Source organism: Cibotium barometz, chromosome 29, assembly GCF_041138505.1.
Source record: "Cibotium barometz isolate CiBa-2024 chromosome 29, ASM4113850v1, whole genome shotgun sequence".
NCBI classification, from domain to species: domain Eukaryota; kingdom Viridiplantae; phylum Streptophyta; class Polypodiopsida; order Cyatheales; family Cibotiaceae; genus Cibotium; species Cibotium barometz.
Window position 1 is genome coordinate 33,273,737 of NC_141074.1, and position 19,698 is coordinate 33,293,434.

At 47.3% G+C, this 19,698-nt stretch overlaps 1 protein-coding gene across 4 annotated transcripts in view; it reads left to right on the forward strand.

Annotated features, from left to right (window-relative positions):
- The window catches only part of DNMT2 (DNA methyltransferase-2), a 58,409-nt gene extending 48,413 nt beyond the window's left edge, over positions 1-9,996 (forward strand). For all 4 annotated transcript variants that reach the window (XM_086823162.1, XM_086823163.1, XM_086823164.1 and 1 more), the window contains 4 exons: positions 7,946-8,037; positions 8,953-9,039; positions 9,145-9,209; positions 9,353-9,996. In XM_086823162.1, the coding sequence (XP_086679288.1) occupies positions 7,946-8,037; positions 8,953-9,039; positions 9,145-9,209; positions 9,353-9,428 (320 nt within the window). In that variant the 3' untranslated portion in view covers positions 9,429-9,996. The remainder of the gene's footprint in view (positions 1-7,945; positions 8,038-8,952; positions 9,040-9,144; positions 9,210-9,352) is intronic.
- Positions 9,997-19,698: the final 9,702 nt, after the last annotated feature.

Consider the following 19,698-nt stretch of genomic DNA (forward strand, 5'->3'; position numbering starts at 1 on the left):
GGCATCCACACTTGGGTGCCCGCCCGTCCATACTTAGGTGCCCGCCCGTTAGTCTATCCCTAGCCTAGCTCGCCAATCAGCCTGCCTAGCTTCAAGCTTCCCCAAGTCTCGAAGCTAGTCTTGTGTGCGTGTAGCACACGGTAGATACACACTGTGTACATGACACCGTTGGACCCGAAGGTACCTTCTCTTCAACGTTTTTCCTCATAGGAGGTGTGGACACTGGTTGGCCTGAATTTTCAGGTTTGTAGCCCTTGTTTGGCTGCGTTTTCTCCTCCAGTGGACATAGATCACTTGCAGAGGGAGTTTTGTGTGGATTATGGCTTTGGAAGTAGTTTGGTACTTGAGGAGCACATTGAATTTCTGATTTCAGTCAGCGTTTTACTGATTTTGGAGCATCTATACCTGTGTCTTGTTCTTGGCCTACACGGTTTCCCAGTTTCTTCATGTTCCTTGTCTTCTGTTGGCGGTGGAGTGCTGTTTTTTTTTTTGGTTGGGACAGCAGTGTTTTGGCTGCATTTTGCTTCCCAAAGGAGTTTTCTATACTCAGAGGGGGCCCATCTCCAGCTACTTCACTTGAGGATCAGCTTCGGGAGCTGTTTTGTATCTGTGGAGAATTTCTTCTGTAAACAGGAGTTTACAGATTTTGGAGGAGGGTAGTGATCTTTTCAGAGATCCTGAGCAGAGTTTATTTTTTCCGAGCATGTGTTGTTTGCAGTGTTTGCAGAGAAAGGAGGGTGTTTTGCCTGTGAGGTGTGATCCTTTCACATGGATCACTTGTTTGTTGCTGATTTTTGGGATCTGATTCTACTTATGGAAAAGTCTTCTGCTCTCAGTGATGCTTTTGAGGACTTTGTTACCATTGCAGTTTATATTCCTTCTTTCCTTCCTCATTGTGAAGAGTCTACCTCTACCTCTCTTTATGATGCTTCTGAGGATGCCCATCCGCCTGCCAATTTGTTGTGGTGTGTAGGTTTGTTCTGGACCTAGTGGTATGCTTTGGATCTGTGGTTGCTAATCGTGCCTGGGGCACAGTGGTACTTCCAGAATTCTTTGGATTTGGATCAAAATCAGGTTGGGCTTGTATCAGTTCGACGACATCATTTTTCAGAGGGGATGTGGAGTCCTTTCATCTAGCGATGCCCACCTTAGTGGAGTGTGCTTATGTACAACATTGGGCAACTCATGGTATGGAGTTTGAGTAGATGAACCCCATCTTTTCTATAGAGTCTTTACATCTTGCGATGCCGACCTTTTCAGAGGATGCTTTTGTACAGCATTTGGCTACTCTTGGTACAGAGTTGGTGCAGATTGACTCTATTTCTTTTGAGGGTTCGAGTGAGGAGCGGTTTGCTTCTCCCAGGATGGATTATCTGATCTTGGTTGGTTTTGAGTTTTTTCATACCTTCTCTAGATTGGAAACACGACATATGACTTCGGGGAGTGTTCTTACACTTGGGGTTTGGCAGCATTATTTGGAGCAGCACGTCGCAGCCTTCATGGTTGTTTTCTTTCAAAAGAGTGGTGTACCTGGCAGCTTGTTGTGTTGCTTTTGTAACTGAGTTGTTGAGGAGATTGCTTGTGGAGCTTTCCTGGTACCTGTTTCTGCAGTCTTTCATCTATGATCGAGGGCGGCATCTTTGGCTTCTTGGAGTTCACTTAGCATCCGGTGCTGAGAGGGGGTGTTAGACATCATCCCCTTGCTGCTGGCTTCCTGTGTGGGGTCCTTTTTTAGCCTTTAGGGCTGACCATGTTAGCTAGAGGGGCTGGTCACCCCTTTCCCCATATTTTCCTCATTTTATGGAGTCATGGACATTTTATCCTAGCCGTGGGATGCTAGTCGATTGCCTCTACATAGGCATATATATAGCTGGGCATAACCTCACTCCTATTCATTGATTAGCAATCGTTTGTTGCAGTCCCTCACATACGAGGCTTTCTCCCTCTTGCTCGGGACATGTATTCTTGGTTGATGATATTGAGAGCAGGTCCATACCCGTGTTTCCTCTCCATCTCTCTCTCTCTCTCACTCCCTCTCCTGTGTTTCCACTTTCCCTTCTTCCGTTGTGCATTCTATCAAAGAGGAGGTTCAAAAACCCTAGTTTGGTGAGTGGAGGGGCGAAAATCAGAATGTAGAGAAGGTAGAGTGTCACCATTTGGTCCCTTCAGGAGTCTTGATTAGCGTTTCACACACTGGGCGGTCAGTGCGGTGTTATTATATCGTTTATTGTTCTTCCAACTTTGTCTTCATGCTCTGTCTAGTATTTGAAGTGTTGATATACTATCGTTCCAGTTTGTGACAGTGGTATCGAGAGCATAGGCTTTCTCGGAAGCAAGAGACTTCCTTCAACAATGAGAAAGAGAAAAGATCAGAAGTGGGGACTACACTAATCAACAGTTTTGCTATTGAGCTTATGGAAGCAGTTAAGAGCATGAGCAGTAGACAGCTTGGTCTAAGGATTTATGGATTCACGGATTTTATCCTCGGAATATGGAGTTGGTTTTATGTGCCCGTGTTCAGCACTTTTTCCATATTGATTATTGTGAATTATAAATCAAGCTTATGAGCAACCTATATGGAGCTATATCTCAAGATATCTTATGCGTATGCTAAGGAGACATTTCTTTGGCTTCATGACGAACCTAGTGAGAAAAGCTAAAGTATACTTTGGGCTTTGCAAAGTTACCGATTTTTGAAATTTGTTGCAAGTGTTTTTGGACACTTAACCCTTGTATGCCCGTACAAGGAGAATTGTGTTGTTTGTTTGCCTTGAATTGTTTCAGATAAACATTATGGTTGAAAAGCCTGGTTTACATTGTTTTTCATATGGACATGACCATGGACTATGGACTGAGTTTTTGGTTCCTTTATACTCGGATGGAGTATTTTTTGGCTCCCTTTATTGGGGATGCAGTAGATCTTTGGAATTTATGGATATCTTATGGATCGAGGATTTATCTATGGATTTCTTTTATCGACGGAGATGCCTGTAAAACTATTGGCGGCTGAAATGCTTGTAAAAACTATCTGTTGTGGACATGCTTATGGAAAACCAGGATATTTATGCCTGTGAACTTATCTGTTGTGGACATGCTTATGGAAAACCAGGATATTTATGCCTGTGACTTATTCTCATCTTATCTTCTACACTTGAGCCCACCTCTCCTTACAGGTCTGTGATCAAGATACCACCATGGAGTGCACGTGGTAGAATGCACTTGAGCCCAGCTCTCCTCCTAGGTGGTTGGAGTACCGATACGGAGTGCATGTGGTAGAGTGAACTTGAGTCCATCTCTCCTCCAAAGTGTATGTTCTAGGTACCGGCATCGAGTGCACGTGGTAGAGTGGACATGATGCCTTGTTGGCTGGGAAGTTATGTCTACGCCAAGGGTCATGTGATTTAGATTCACTCATGGAAGGGTAGTAGCCGTGGTGAGTGATGACATGAACTCATGGAAGGACAGTTGCCCTGGTGAGTGAAGCCTCGTGGAAGGGGAAACCCTGGTGAGCACATTCATTCATGGAAGGGTAGTAACCCTGGTGAGTGAATGTTTTCTGTGAACTCATAGAAGGGTTGAAACCTTAGTGAGTGTCGCATGAACTCATGGAAGGGTAGTTGCCCTAGTGAGTGAAGCCTCGTGGAAGGGGAAACCCTGGCGAGCATCTATGGTTTCATGGAAGGGTTGTTGCCCTGGTAGACCATAGGCTTGGGCATGAGTATGGATCATAGGGGTGATGCCCTTATGTAGTCCAATGGCATGGCAAGATGGTTGTGGCTATGTATACTGCTTCTTTATTTTTGGAGGTACTTAAAGCTACTTCTGGAATCATGGATATTTGAGACACAATTGGCTCTTGTGCCTGAGTCTATTGATTATCTGGCTTATGGATTTATGGATATTTGGTTCGGGACACAGTTGGCTCTTGTTCCTGTGTCTAGTTATTATCCGGCTTATGGAATTATGGATTTTTGGGACACAGTTGGCTCTTGTGCCTGTGTCTAGTTATTATCAGAGTTGTTGACTCAAGATATGGATAAAGTTTCTTTCTTGATACGGTTGGCTCTTGTGCATGTATCTAGTGTCAGATTGTGGATTTGGATTTATGGCTTTAATGACGGAATTATGAAATATCATGGATTGGCAGTGCATTTGCTATACTTGAAGGATATCTGAGTGGTATCAAGTTTATACAGTTGCGGACAACTCCTTTATAAGATGGAGGGGATGTCACCATTTGGTCCCTCCACTAGTCTTGACCAGTGTTTCACACATTGGGCGGAACCAGGGTGTGGATGGGGATTTTCCACGGAAGAAAGCTAGAGTTGGCAAAGCTTAGTCCGAAAGATGGCTATGCAACATGAGCACCATGGGATTTTATCATTAAAGTGACTTATAATGTTTATAAGACACATCATTAATGAAGGGCTGGACATGTTATTATTATGGGCATGTATATGTGGACAGAAAGAGGCGCCTAGAGCAAACTTGGGCAACAAGCTTGGGAAAAGCACAAAAGTTGATATTTTGGGCCGAAAACAAGCCATGAAAAGCATAAAGTTGATATTTTGGGCTCAAACTTGGAGTACAAGCCAAGAAAAGCATAAAGTTGATATGTTGGGGCAAGTTAAGCTATTTTGGGCCAAAAGGGGAAAAACACTTCAATTATAGGCTGGTCGACTTTATAAAAGCTGTAAGAGGCTCCTGTTTGGCATCATCAAGAACAAGCACCCTTCTTCCCTCGCCGGCAGCAGTTCCTCTTCTTCTTTTCGTTGGCCATACATGTGATGGGTGGCTGTTTGCCGTCCGTATAACACCTTCTCTCTCTGAATGTTATTATATTGTTTATTGTTCTTCCGCTGTGTCTTCATGCTCTGTTTAGTATTTGAAGTGTTGGTCTACTATTGTTCCGGGTCCCCAATTTGTGACATAGAGCATGTGTTAGGGGTGAGAGAGAGAGAGAGAGAGAGAAATGAAATGATATATTAACGTCTTCAAAAGGCCAAAATGACCTATGAGACCAAAAAGGTTACAACAATTGGTGGATCTGATACAATGTCTGTGTAAGGAAAGCTAAAAACAACTAAACAACTAACTGAAACTGAAACAACTATGAGGAAAAGTACGGTACTAGGAGCTCCTAATGGATAACATCTGGGAGGAAAACTCCAGCAACAAAGGTAAGCATCATACACATCACTATCCAAAGATGTCGCTCATCGGTCGATGGCGGATATCCTCAATGTCCTCCATGGTGAGTACTCTGACTGGACGTCTCCCATGCCGTGCTAGTATGGTCCTGATCCTCTGTTGTAGTCTCCGCAGGTGTCGAGATGGGCCTCTCATCTTGGGGCGCCTGGACCGCCCCAGCTCTATAGCCCGATCAATCAGTGTACCTCTGGTGCGGTTGTACTCTGGGGCTAGCTGCAATGCCTGCTGACCTGACTGCTCAATCTCTGGTTGAAAGAAGTCTGTAATCTGCCTCTGTAGGTGTCTCTCCCTCTCTGATCCCCTCCCTCTCAGGAGACCCTCTCTATGTCTACGCAGCTCCAGGAAGTACAATCCGAGGCATCTCTGATCCTGGTATCTCGTGACTCTAGAGAGTGGTCCAAAGCCCTCTCTGAACAGGCAGTGAAAACGGCCTCGTATCTCATAATATACTGGACAGTGACATATGTAATGTAACTCTGTCTCTGGCTCCATCTGGCACAGCTGACAAATCCTGGCCTCAGCTGGTACTCCTCTGAATCTGCCAGTCTCAATCTCTAGCTGGTGTGAGGATGTGCGCATCTGACCAATAGCACACCGTACCCCATGAGAGAGAGAGAGAGAGAGAGAGAGAGAGAGAGGTTTTTGCTTGAGTGGAAGAAGGAGATGTGTCAAAACATGCACACTTTGCTTGTTGTGTGTAAACATGCATGCATAGCTTGACAAGTGTCTAAAGTGTTAACACACACTTCAAAATGGGCTTCGGCACTCTCTAATGTCCAAAAGAAGGATCCTTATAAAATAGAAAGGTTTGGGAGTCCACATGCCTTGAAAATGCGCAGTGCCCGGTTTATGTGTTCACACCCCATAATAATTGGGTGTGAACACGTAAGCTTACAAATTTCTCTAAGTCCCCAAAGTGAAGTTCGGCCCAACTTCGGAGTCTTGCAACGATGACAACTTGTCAGAATATGGCACATGCACGATCTCGAAGCCAGTAGTTCCGGGCGTCCCCGGCTCCATGAGACTGACCCACGACATCTCATGCAAGACAGGAAAACAAGGCACACATCTAGCAACTCATCTAACTAGCCAAGCAGGTACGAGATGCATATGCATATGAAAACTTGGAATTTCCCTGTTCACCATCCTTGTACCTATCGTGGGCCAAAAGCCAAGCTAATAGACCCAGGCATAGTCACAAGGGACGGGGGGACGGGGGACGGGGGACGGGGACGGGACGGGGGACGGCCATAAGTAGGGAACGGGGACGGGGGAGGAAACGGCACTCAAAAAATACTTTTTTGTTAAATTTTTCTACTCTGCACTTATTCTACTTTGGAAGTACATCAAAATGAGCACAAATTTACACTAAAATGGTAAGATTTTGAGTCATATTAATAATTAAGTAGATACAAAATGAGTCATGACTCAAGAGTCAGGACTCAGGAGTCAGGACTAAGCCTTAAGGAGGCAAAATACAAGGACGGACTCAAACGAGTCAATGACAAAAAAGTGCTGAAGACTAGAGGCTAGAGGCTAGAGCTAAGTAGTAAGGCCCATGAATCATGATCCATGAATGATCATCCACGTGAAGTGCTCGCCTCATGGTCATGGGTAGCTTGTGCGGCTGCCAAAGAAGCATCAAACTCATCCTCAGTCTCATCCTCACTGGCATGCTGCTCCTGCACCTCATCCTCCCGTTGCTCTTCTTGTTGACTCATCTCCCACTCGGTGAAGGAATCTCCTTCTTGGTCACGCTCTTGCAAAGCATTCGCAAGTTCGCGCTGACGAAGACAAGGTCATTGGCACGCTCTACCCCCAGTCGGTTCCTCTTGAAAGCTTGAGCCTTGAAAGCTTGAGCAATGAGCAATGAACTTGTGTGTGCTTGTAGCCTTGTAGAGAGAAGCTTGAGCAATGAGCAATGAACTTGTGTGTAGCTTGAGCCTTGAAAGCTTGGAAGTTGGAAGAGAGAAGATTCAAGGAGCTTGAGCCTTGAAAGCTCGAGCAATGAGCAATGAACTTGTGTGTGCTTGTAGCCTTGTAGAGGTGGGCTCTTATATAGATAGGCAAGAGAGAGAGGAAAGCCTCAAGGGCAAGAGAGAGAGAGAGGGCCAAGGCCCAACAGCCATAAACGGCTAGAAGAGCCCAGGCCCAACAGCCATAAACGGCTACGAAGGCAGGCAGGCGGCAGGCAGGCGCAACGGCCAGAAACGGGCGCAGGCGCAGGCACAACGGCTCTCTGCCGTCCCCCGCACAGGCCGTCCCCGACAGCCGTCCCCGTCCCTATGCCATCCCCTGCGCCGTCCCCTGTTTGAAACGCCCGTCAGGGGACGTCCGTCCGTCCCTGCGCCGTCCCGTTTCGGCGTCCCAGCGTTCCTAGGCTCCGTCCCCGCCGTCCCCTGTGACTATGGACCTAGGGATGAGATCCCAAAGCCAAGCTAGTGTGATCTGGTGCCTAACCAAGCTAGGGCTTCATGCCAACCAAGTTGGACTTCGTGCCAACCAAGTTGGGCTTTTTGTGTCAGAGCCAAGCTGGACTTTCTATGCCAACCAAACTAGACTTTCCATGCCAGTCAAGCTGGGTACACATCTTGTGATTATCTCTGTGCTTAAACATGCATTAGGGGAAAAGTTACGACAGTTATGGAGATAAGCTTGCTGTAAAGACATTTTCTATTCTTTGAAGTCTTGCTTTTGTGAAATAATTTAATATAATCTGGTGTTCTTGCTGCAGATGTTGTCACACCAAGTTCAAAGAGGTGTTGCTGCTTTACAAAAAGTTATGGGCGTTTTGTCAAGGGCACTGGTTCCTTTTTAGCAACTAAGGTATGTGTTTGCGTGAGCTTTCATATGCCTTATTCTGCTGCAATCATTTTTCTATATTATCATCTTTTGAGACTGAATATGAATCATGATAGCCTCTGAGCAAGAACATGTCCGTACAGAAAGAGCTATCATTGTCACCTCGCTTGAGTGGCAGCCTCTCATCGTCCTCATCTTCGTCCTCCTCTCCTTGAACTTCTTTATTGTCCTGCACTTGGAGGGTGCTTTCTTTAAGGGCAACGATGACCAGTTTTGAGCGGCTTCTTCTTTGATGATGTCCTGCTCTTGGAGTGGGCCTTCTTTTGGTCGCTTGATTCTTTGGAACTAAGGTGATCAGTTTTGGGCTTTGCCTATTGGAACCTTGAGGTGCCAAAATATCCACTTGCTGACTGAGAGTTCGCAGGCTGTAGAGGTGGCAGGGATTTGCAGGTTGGTAGTTGTAGGCTTTAGCGTGCATCTGGTTGGCGAGAAAGCTACAGAAAGACTTACCTTTGAAGTTCTTTTGGGGGGTTCTGCCCATGGTCTCTTGGTTTAGGAGGCCAGCTTGGCTCTCTTGAATCAACACAAGTTTTTAGAGGGCGTGGTTGGCTCCATCAAGCTTTACCTCGTATTGGGTGATTGAGAGATACCTGCCAACCTTCACCAAGAAAAGCCTGACAAACTCAGCAAAAGCTGCCTTACACAGCCATTTCTTGTGTGATTTTCCCTTGCCTGTGACAGACACCAAGCCGTGCCCGCCCGCCTCCCCCCCCCACAACCCCCCCCTCCTTTTCTTTTTTTACATTTGTGGGCTTGTACCAACTTTCTCAGATGTCACCTGCCCTGCCTATACATATTGAAGCACAGCTCTTGTTCATGTAAAAGAGTGCTTACTACTTTTACATGTCATATATTCTTACAGCAGCTTTTGACAAACAGTCTAGGGATGAGGAGGATGCTTCCACAATCACAAAGAGCAAACCTTTTTTGAAACGGTTGGGACTGCGATACTTCACTCCACGTGAGGTAATGGCTAGTCAAGCATGGAACCAATGAAGAGCTTAATTGCAAGTGATTATTTAGAAGCTGATTTGGTGGTTTTAAGATGAGCCCTTTGATGGTATATAACAGATTGCAAACCTGCATTCTTTTCCAAAAGAGTTCAATTTTCCAGGTCATGTAAGCTTGAAGCAAAGGTGTGAGGTTACTTCAAACCTGATTAATTGATGACGTCTTTAAAGCAATGTACATGCATGCTTGGCACACATTTCTCATACCTAATAAAGCTTTTGCTAAAGTTGATTTCAGTACCATGAAGCTTGCTCTGTTGACTCTGCAGGTATGCGTTGCTAGGCAACAGTCTCAGTGTGGCTGTTGTGGCTTCTCTACTGCAATACCTCTTCCAGAACAAATGAGGAATGAACTTGAGCTACTACAGCTATAGCAGAACCGCCCAAGACTTGCAAATGACAGGATAGGTTCCAAGCATATTGATGCATATTGATGGGAGCTGAAGTATGGGGAGAGTTGCATGATGCCACCTTTGACAGGCACATGCATGAAGTGTCAGTCATGCTAAAAAGATTCTTTTGTTTTGGGCATACCATTTATGCTTTGATATGCCGGTATCTCTCAAGAGTTGAAGCACCCATGATATTAAGTTCATGCTAAGAATAGGTATATTTTGGTTTTGTTCTAATGATTGAAGCATCCAAAGTTCTAGACATGCCAGAATCCCTCTCTGGCCACCTTGGCCGGTGTAGGGTCAATGTGGCAACTATGCTTATGAAATCCTATCAGTTTGGAGATGTAAGTAATCCTACACTAGTCAAAGATATGGTTGGGAAATTGGGTCCCAAATAATTTTTAGGGAGTTCTTCCCAACATGAGATTACAGTGAAGAAACTGTTACATTAATTCCTTTTTTTCCTAGGAAAGGATTCTGTAAAGGTTTGCCTTGATTGCATCAACATATTCTTGCGAGAGAGAGAGAGAAAGAAAGAAAATTTTATTAAACGTCTTCAAAAGACCCAATGGGTCTATGGGACCAAAAGTGATACAATAGTGTCCATGTAATCTCATCATGGTACATGTGAGAAAGAAAGAAAGAAAGAAAGCTGTATTAACGACTACTAGAGGCCGAACTCGACCTCTGAGACAAATCAATGTACAACTGTCAATGTCTTCTGGATGTCTAGAAAAAAAAGAGGACAAAATGAACATGAAATAAACTATGAAAGTACTGAGCTAGTGGGGGGGTGTGATGGATGGAGCACTACTGCTAGACGCTCAATATGCAACCTATATGCGCAGGGTAAACAAGAATGCAATGCAGATCTCTCTAGCTCCAACTAGTGTAATATGTGATACATAGGTGATGGCGAGGCAAAAATACCTCGGAGCATGATCTCCGGGTGTGAGTGTAAGTGAGCTAGCCGCTTGTGGATATGGTGTTGATGTCGAGCCCGTATCTCTGTGATCTCCCTCTGATGTAATCTGGGAGTCTGGTAGCCTGGGGCTCTCGGTCTCCGTATGGCTCGGAGGTCCGCAACGCGCTGAAGTGTAACCCCCTCTTGTGCCAGGATAGGCATTGGGATAGATCTTTGGAAGAAATCAGTGAGGTGGAGCTGTTGCCCACCTCTCCCTGTGGTATGAGTCCGTAGCAGTGTCTCTTTGTGGCGCTGTGTCTCTAGCAAGAACTGGCCAAATCTGCGCTGGTCTGAGGACTCCATGATCTGGCGGAGTGAGGGATGTCCACTGAAGATGGTGGTGTATCTCTCTCTAATGACACTATATGCTCTGCATCTGCATACATAATGTTCCTCTCTCTCAACCTCCTCCTGGCATAGTCTCCATATCCTCTCTGCTCTGAGGATCAGTGCTGCCCTACCTGCCTCAATCTCAAGCTGGTGTGATGACACTCTGAGCTGGCCAATCACCACTCGGGCTCTCTGAGGCATGTACACATCCATGTATCCAGGTCTCTGTATGAATCCATTCGCTGAGATATGCATAAATTGATCTTTGCAGTATAGCATCTTCGGCGGTAGAGGCTGACTGGATGTAATCCAAGTCTGTTGAGTGTATCGCTGCCATAAATCTTGCCGAAGGACTCTGTTCCTCTCATTGTGAGAGAGCTGGATGTGTGGTGCATGTATATTATACTGGAAAGGCGGCAGGTGATCTATGTCAAGACCATGCTGAGCGAGCCATTGTATCATCTGTGAACACCATGATCTCCTATCTCCACTCTCTGCGAGCTGCGTGGACGCCTCAAAAACTCTATGTGAGAGTCGATCTGATGGCATATCTTTGATCCTCTGTATGAAGCAGATCGTCTGGAAGAGGGCCTCTACTAGCATAGGAGGTGCAGCAAACTCCGTCCGGACAATGTCACATGGGACAGAGGGTTTGCTGCGGATCATCCGTGAGAGCATGAGAATTTGAGGTCTCTCTATCTGAGACCATGTGGAGGTGGCGAGCCCAGGTGCCCATGCCGCTGTAGCATACATCAAAGCAGGGGTGACTAGTGTGTCAAACAACCACCCCTTCGTGCGGGGTTCCTGGAAGTGTGCCTGGTGACACTGCCTCTCTAGCATGGCCAGAGCTGCATACCCTCGTGTGAGTCTATCCCTGGCTGCTTGTGGCATAGTAAATCTTCCTAGCAGAGTCGTAAATGTAATCCCCAGGTACACATATGAGTCTACCACCTCTACCTGTCCTCCTGCTAGTGTGAAGATGGCCTGTCGCGTCGAACTAGCCCTGAGGTGTGGAAAATCATGGCCTTGGATTTCCCGTAAGCCCCCTTTGTGTGCAGAAGTCATCGAGTGCATGGAGATGGTACTGTAGTCTCATTTGTGACTCAGAGACCAAAATAATATCATCTGCATATAGCATAATGTGGACTGTGGTACCTGAGATGTTTACCCCGTCCCCACCACCATGACCAATGAAGTCAGCCACCTCATCGATGTATAGCCCAAATAGTGTAGGAGAGAGTGGGCATTCTTGCTTCACACCTATGGTGCTAGCAATAACTTCAGATAGCCCCCTGGGGCATCGTATGCGCCCGAAGACTTGCTCATATAAAGCATAGATGCCCCAAACCATCTCTGATGGGATCCCCAATGACTGTAGGCATTGGAAGAGTCTCTCTCGTGGCACCGTGTCAAATGCTTTGCGGAAATCCACAAAGCAGCAGTATTATCTCTTCTCCCGCGCCCTAGCCTGGTCAATCAGACATCTGAAAGTGAATATATGGTCAATAGTGGAGAAAGCTCGTTGGAATCCAGCGTGCCATGGTGCTCGCAGTCCCTCCTCCTCTGCATATGAGCTCAACTGTGCCTCGAGCACTGCGCCATAAAGTTTGGCCAATGTATGACCAATCATGATAGTCCTGTAGTTGGTGGGGTCTAGCATGTCTCCCGCTTTGTGGAGAGGCACGATGGTGTGCATAGTCCACTCAGCTGGTAGGCCCTCCACTAGAGCCCTATTAAAGAGGTGAGCAACAAAGGGTCCCAATGTGTCAGTTGCATAAATAAGATGCTCACTCTGTATACTTGTGTGGTCAGCTGATCTCCCATGCTGTAACCGGTGGATAGCTCTCTCTACCATCGAGGCGGTAAAGAAAGGAGAGGTGGTAGGGTGAGATTCCTGTGGCTGTGGTATGGGCGGTTGTTGAGGGATATGGTAGAGGCTCTTTGCATATGTGTGCCATGTGTGTGGATCCTCAATCAGAGTACGAGGGCGAGGCTCTCTCATCCTGCGCCATGCAGTGGTTGCATCTCTGCTCATGAGTAGGTGGTATATATGTCCCAGTATTGTGCCTCCTCACATGCACGCCTCTTACGGCGTGTGAGGATCCTCATCTGTCGGCTCGCCTGTCTCTGTGTAATGGTCCCCAGTGCTCTCTAGGCATGGAGGTGTCTATATAGCTCTGCACTCATCATCATACCACTGATTCTAGGGCATGCTTCCACATCTATCTGTGTGTGCAATGTGTATATGATGGGGGAAGCTGCGGGCAGGTGGGGGCCGTATGTAGTAGAGATGACAGCTGGTGAGTGTGTCTAGAGGTGACACGGGGTCCATTTGGAATAGCCTGTCATATACATGATGCTCATATATGTCTTCCAAGTCATGGGTGAAGTAGAAAGTTGTATGTGATGCTTGTGTGGGCTGTGTGGGTGCTGGTGTGGAGCTCTCCAGTGACAGTAAGAGGTACGTGTGATCCGCACCAAAAGGACATGGGGGATGGTGAAAGATGTCACTGCCTGTGTGGTCTCCGTGGACCCCATGATGTAGTCCACTGTGCTACCCCCTGATCGTGGAAAGCATGTCAGTGCTTTCCACGATCCGGTTATAAATAATGAGATGGTGTCGCGCTCCCAGCTCAAGTAAGTGATGATCATATCTCTATTATCCGGCCCCATGTCCTCTAACACCCTGCAGGCTCCCATGTCCTCCACCTCTAGTGTGTGCATCACCTCAAGGTGCTCGAAATCATAAATGTCACACTGTCGGCTCCGTGTTCGTGCATTGAAGTCCCCCATAAGGAGGACTTCCCCCAGGTTGGAGTAGTGTATGATCTCATCTGAAAGGGCTGCATATGGTGACTCTCCCAATGGCCCTGTGTCCTCGTCCTCGCCTCTACTCTCATCCTCTGCTGTCATGGCATATCTCGATCCTCTAGGAGAGAAGTAGCATAGAGCAATGTATAACACCCTGTCTGCTGAGAGCTCCAGTCTAATCCACATGTATCTAGCCTCCTGGTCACGTGCTACCACCTGTAGGCACTCGTGTAGCTCTCGCTTAAAGAGTGTTGCTATACCTCCAGATCCTCTCGATGTGCTCTGTCGTGTGGTCCCCCTGTATGTAAACTCCCACTGATAACCCTCTACTTTGGGTAGCCCCCTCTCTGGGCTCTGGTGCGTCTCTGTAAGTAGTATGATGTCTTGTCCCTCCATGACCTCCTCCATACTCCCAAGATGTGTCCAAAGTGCTCCATTGCAGTTCTAAACTGCTATGTGTATTTGTGAATCTGGATCCTCCATAGCCGATGTCCCATAGGCCGCCTGGCGCTAATCGGTGGACTTGCCATCGATGATGACACGGCCATCGCGATAGAATGCTCTCTTGCCCTCTTTTCGGGCCTATAGGACTCTCGGCATGCATGTTTTCCTGTGTTGTATCTGCATCCTTGTAAGGTCGTCATCCAAATAGATGGGATCTCCCCGTAATCTTCGTAGAATCACCCTCTTTCTCATGAAGGTGACCCTCTCCGTCTCTCCTGCAAACTGTAGCATGAGGGCTCGCTTGCGTGTTGTGTCTTTCCCGGCTTTCCATGCTTTGGTGAAGGGGAGAGGGTCCTCTTCCCTATAGCCGAGCTTCATGCATAGATGCTGTCTATCTTTCTTGGGAGTGGAGTCGGGTGTCTTGGCTATACCTGTGACTCGAATGTTGAGGCGGCGGGCATGCCTCGTCTTCTCCTCCTCAATGGTGGTGTGAATGAATTGGTGTTCTTCCCTTTGAGTCTCCTCCCTCACTTCTTTACGGATGTTCTTCTTCAGCACCTTAACCCATCCTGACTGCTTGGCTTGGAGTTTTCCCTCCATGTCCTTTGTGATCTCCTTGGAGATCTCTTTTTTGATGGCCGTGAGAGTGTTGTCATTGATCTCCCCTTCTTCCTTCTCGGTGTTCTTGACAGCTACTAGTTCCACTTTCAATGCACTCACCGTTCAAGGTCCGTGACCCGTGCTTTGAGGGCCATGATGTGCTGGTGTAGTTTGTTCTCCACCTCATTGAGGTTGGAATCAGACGTCTTCTTGTTCTCCTTGATTAGTGAGAGAGAGAGAGAGAGAGAGAGAAAGAGAGAGAGAGGGATGGGTTGGTGGGAAGTTCGAGGTGATGGATCCATTTGGCAGGACATTGGAAACGTCTACTTCAATTCCCTTGGTGTTGCACATTCCAGAAATGGTACAACCTCCTCCAACTACTGCTCCCCATAAAGCCCTATCTCACATCATAGCGTTATGATGAAGCATGAAGCATGTCTTTCTAGGTACCTTGGTATTTTTCTAGCATTGAGGTAGGACAGTTCATTATAGTGAATTGGACTATTGGGTTATATATAGTTGGTTTTTGGCTCATTTAGAGGGAGTTACTACATGAGACTTAGGCCTTGGGTGAGGGGCTTCCCAAGGGTCTAGTTATTGGCCCACAAGGGCTTATCACATCAGTTACAATGTAGGTGAGTGGGGGTGCTTGGTATGCACCATGCATGCCGGGATGTGGATTGGGAGTGGTCTGTAGTTGAGGCTCTTGGTTTGTAGCCTATGGATGTGTAAATGGTAGCCAAACCTACGTTCGTTCTCATGGTATTGTTGATGTTTTTGTGACCATGGCACAAATACTTGGATTGCTTCATGGATATGCTTGTGCTTAGGCAAGTGGATTTCTTACTTTGGGGTGTTTGATTTGGTATCAAAGTTGACTTTCTCTTGTGAAATGTGAAGCCTAATTTGTGTGCGTGAGAGAGAGAGAGAGAGAGAGAGAGAGAGAGAGAGAGAGAGAGAGAGCTGTATTAACGTCTACTAGGGGCTGAACTCGATCGATGAGAAAAATCAATGTACAATTGTCATTGTCCTCTGGATGTCCAGAAAAAAAAAGGACAAAATGAACATGACATAAACTATGAAAGTACTACTGGAGGGGTGTGATGGATGGAGCACTACTGCTAGAGGCTCAGTATGCAACCTATATGCGTAGGGTATACAAGAAAGCAATGCAGATCTGTCTAGCTCCAACTAGTGTAATATGTGATACATAGGCGATGGCGAGGCAAAAATACCTCAGAGCATGATCTCCGGGTGTGAGTGTAAGTGAGCTAGCCGCTCCTGGATATGGTGCTGATGTCGAGCCCGTATCTCTGTGATCTCCCTCCGATGTAGTCTGGGAGTCTGGTGCTCTCAATCCCCGTCTGGCTCAGAGGTCCGCAGCGTGCTGAAGTGTAACCCCCTCCTATGTCGGGGTAGGCACTTGGATAGATCTCTCGAAGAAATTAGTGAGCTAGAGATGTCGCCCGCCCACCTCTCCCTGTGGTATGAGTCCGTATAGCAGTGTCTCTGTGGCGCTATGTCTCTAGCAAGAAATGGCCAAATCTGTGTTGGTCTGCGGACTCCATGATGTGGCGGAGTGAGGGATGTCCACTGAACATGGTGGTGTATCTCTCTTTAATGACACTATATGCTCTGCATTTGCATACATAATGCTCCTTACTCTCAACCTCCTCCTGGCATAGTCTGCATATCCTCTTGGCTCTAGGGATCTGTGCTGCCCTCCCTGCCTCAATCTCAAGCTGGTGTGATGACACTCTGAGCTGGCCAATCGCCACTTGGGCATTGTGAGGCATGTACACATCCATGTATCCAGGTCTCTGTATGAATCCATCCGCTGAGATACCCATAAACTGATCTCTATAGTATGGCATCTTCGGCGGTAGAGGTTGATTGGGTGTAATCCAAGTCTCTTGAGTGTATCGCTGCCATCAATCTTGCTGAAGGACTCTGTTCCTCTCACTGTGAGAGCTGGATGTGTGGTGCATGTATATCATACTGGAAAGGTGGCAGGTGATCTATGTCGAGACCATGCTGAGTGAGCCAATGTATCATCTGTGAATACCATGATCTCCTATCTCCACTCTTTGCGACCTGCTTGGATGCCTCAAAAGCTCTATGTGAGAGTTGATCTGATGGCATATCCCTGATCCTTTGTATGAAGCAGATCGTCTGAAAGAGGGCCTCTACTATTATAGGAGGTGCAGTAAACTCCGTCCGGACAATGTCATGTGGGACGGAGGGTTTGCTGCGGATCATCCGCGAGAGCATGAGAATCTGAGGCCTCTCTATCTGAGACCATGTGGAGGTGGCAAGCCCGGGTGCCCATAATGCTACTGCACCATACATCAAAGTAGGGGTGACTAGTGTGTCAAACAACCACCCCTTCGTGCGGGACTCCTAGAAGTGTGCCTAGTGACATTGTCTCTCTAGCATGGCCAGAGCTGCATACCCTCGTGTGAATCTATCCTTGGCTGCCTGTGCCATAGTAATCTTCATGGCGGAGTCGCAAATGTAATCCCCAGGTACACATACGAGTCTACCACATGTACTTGTCCTCCTGCTACTAGTGTGAAGATGGCCTGTCGTCGAATCGGCCCTGAGGTGTGGAAAATCATGGCCTTGGTTTTTCCAAGGTTCATTGTAAGCCTCCTCTGTGTGCAGAAGTCGTTGAGTGCATAGAGATGGTGCTGTAGTCCCATCCATGACTCAGAGACCAAAATAATATCATCTGCATATAGCATAACGTGGTATGTGGTACCTGAGATGTTTACCCCGTCCCCACCATCGTGACCAATGAAGTCAGCCACCTCATTGAGGTATAGCCCAAATAGTGTAGGAGAGAGTGGGCATCCTTGCTTCACACCTATGGTGCTAGCAATAACATCAAATAGCCCCCCGGAGCATCGTATGTGCACGAGGACCTGATCATATAAAGCATAAATGCCCCAAACCATCTCTGATGGGATCCTTAATGACTGTACACACTGGAAGAGTCTCTCTCGTGGCACCGTGTCAAATGCTTTTTGTGGAAATCCACAAAGTAGTAGTATAATCTCCTCTCCTGCGCCCTAGCCTGGTCAATCAGATATCTCAGAGTGAATATATGGTTCAATAGTGGAGAAAGCTCATCGAGGAATCCAGACTGCCCTCGTGCTCGCAGTCCCTCCTTCTCTGCATATGAGCTCAACTCTGCCTCGAGCATTGCGCCATAAAGTTTGGCCAATGTATGACCAATCATGATAGTCCTATAACTGCTCGGGTCTAGCACGTCTCCTGCTTTGTGGAGAGGCACGATGGTGTGCATAGTCCACTCAACTGGTAGGCCCTCCACAAGTGCCCTATTAAAGAGGTGAGCAACAAAGGGTCCTAGTGTGTCAGCTGCATAAATAAGATGCTCACTCTGTATACCTGTGTGGTCAGCCGATCTCCCATGCTGTAATAACCGGCGGATAGCTCTCTCTACCATTGAGGTGGTAAAGAAAGTAGAGGTGGTAGGGTGGTGCTCTTGTGGCTGTGGTATGGGCGGCTGTTGAGCGCGATATGGTAAAGGCTCTCTGCATATGTGTGCCATGTGTGTGGATCCTCAATCGGGGTATGAGGGCCAGGCTCTCTCATCCTGCGCCATGCAGTGACTGCATCTCTGCTCATGATTAGGTGGTATATATCCCAGTACTCTGCCTCCTCATATGCATGCCTCTTACGGCGTGTCAGGGTCCTCATCTGCTCCACTGTCTTTGTGTAATGGTCCCCAGCGCTCTCTGGACACGGAGGTGTCTATATAGCTCTATGCACTCATCATCATACCACCGATTCTGGGGCATGCTCCCAAATCTATGTGTGTGTGCAATGTGTATGATGGAGGAAGCTGTGGGTGGCGGCCGTATGTAGTAGAGATGACAGCTGAGTGGTGAGTGTCTAGAGGTGACAGGGGATCCATCTGGAGTAGCTCGTCATATACATGATGCTCATATATGTCTTCCAAGTCATGGGTGAAGTAGAAAGTTGTATGCGATGCCTGTGTGGGCTGTGTGGGTGCTAGTGTGGAGCTCGCCAGTGACAGTAAGAGGTACGTGTGATCCGCACCAATAGGACGGGGGGATGGTGAAAGATGTCACTTCCTGTGTGGTCTCTGTGGACCCCATGATGTAGTCCACTATGCTACCCCCCTTGATCGTGGAAAGCATGTCAGTGCTCTTGAATCCTGCCATTGTCTCATCCTGTTATAAATAATGAGATGGTGTCAGGCTCCCAACTCAAGTAAGTTATGACCATATCTGGAGTTATCCGGCCCCATGTCCTCTAACACCCTGCAAGCTCCCGTGTCCTTCACCTCTAGTGTGTGCATCACCTCGGGGTGCTCGAAATCATAAATGTCGCACTGTCGGCTCTGTGTCCGTGCATTGAAGTCCCCCATAAGGAGGACTTCCCCTAGGTTGGAGTAGTGTATGATCTCATCTGAAAGGGATGCATATGGTGACTCTCCCAATGGCCCTATGTCCTCGTCCGCCTCTACTCTCCTCCTCTGTTGTCATGGCATATCTCGATCCTCTAGGAGAGAAGTAGCATAGAGCAATGTGTAACACCCTGTCTGTCGAGAGCTGTAGTCTGATCCACATGTATCTAGCCTCTTCTGGTTACGTGCTACCACCTATAGGCACTCCTGTAGCTCTCGCTTGAAGAGTATTGCTATACCTCCAGATCCTCTCGATGTGCTCTGCCGTGTGATCCCCCTGTATGTAGACTCCCACTGATAACCCTCTACTTTGGGTAGCCCCCTCTCTGGGCTCTGGTGCGTCTTTGTAATACGTAGTATGATGTCTCGTCCCTCCATGACCTCCTCCATCCTCCCAGGATGTGTCTAGAGTTCTCCATTATAGTTCCAAACTGCTATGTGTGTCTGTGAATCTGGATCCTCCATAGTCGATGTCCCATAGGCCGCATGGCGCTAATCGATGGCCTTGCCATCGATGATGACATGGCCATCGTGATAGAATGCTCTCTTGCCCTCTTTTCGGGCATGTAGAACTCTCCGCATGCATGTTTTCCTATGTTACTATTTGCATCCTTG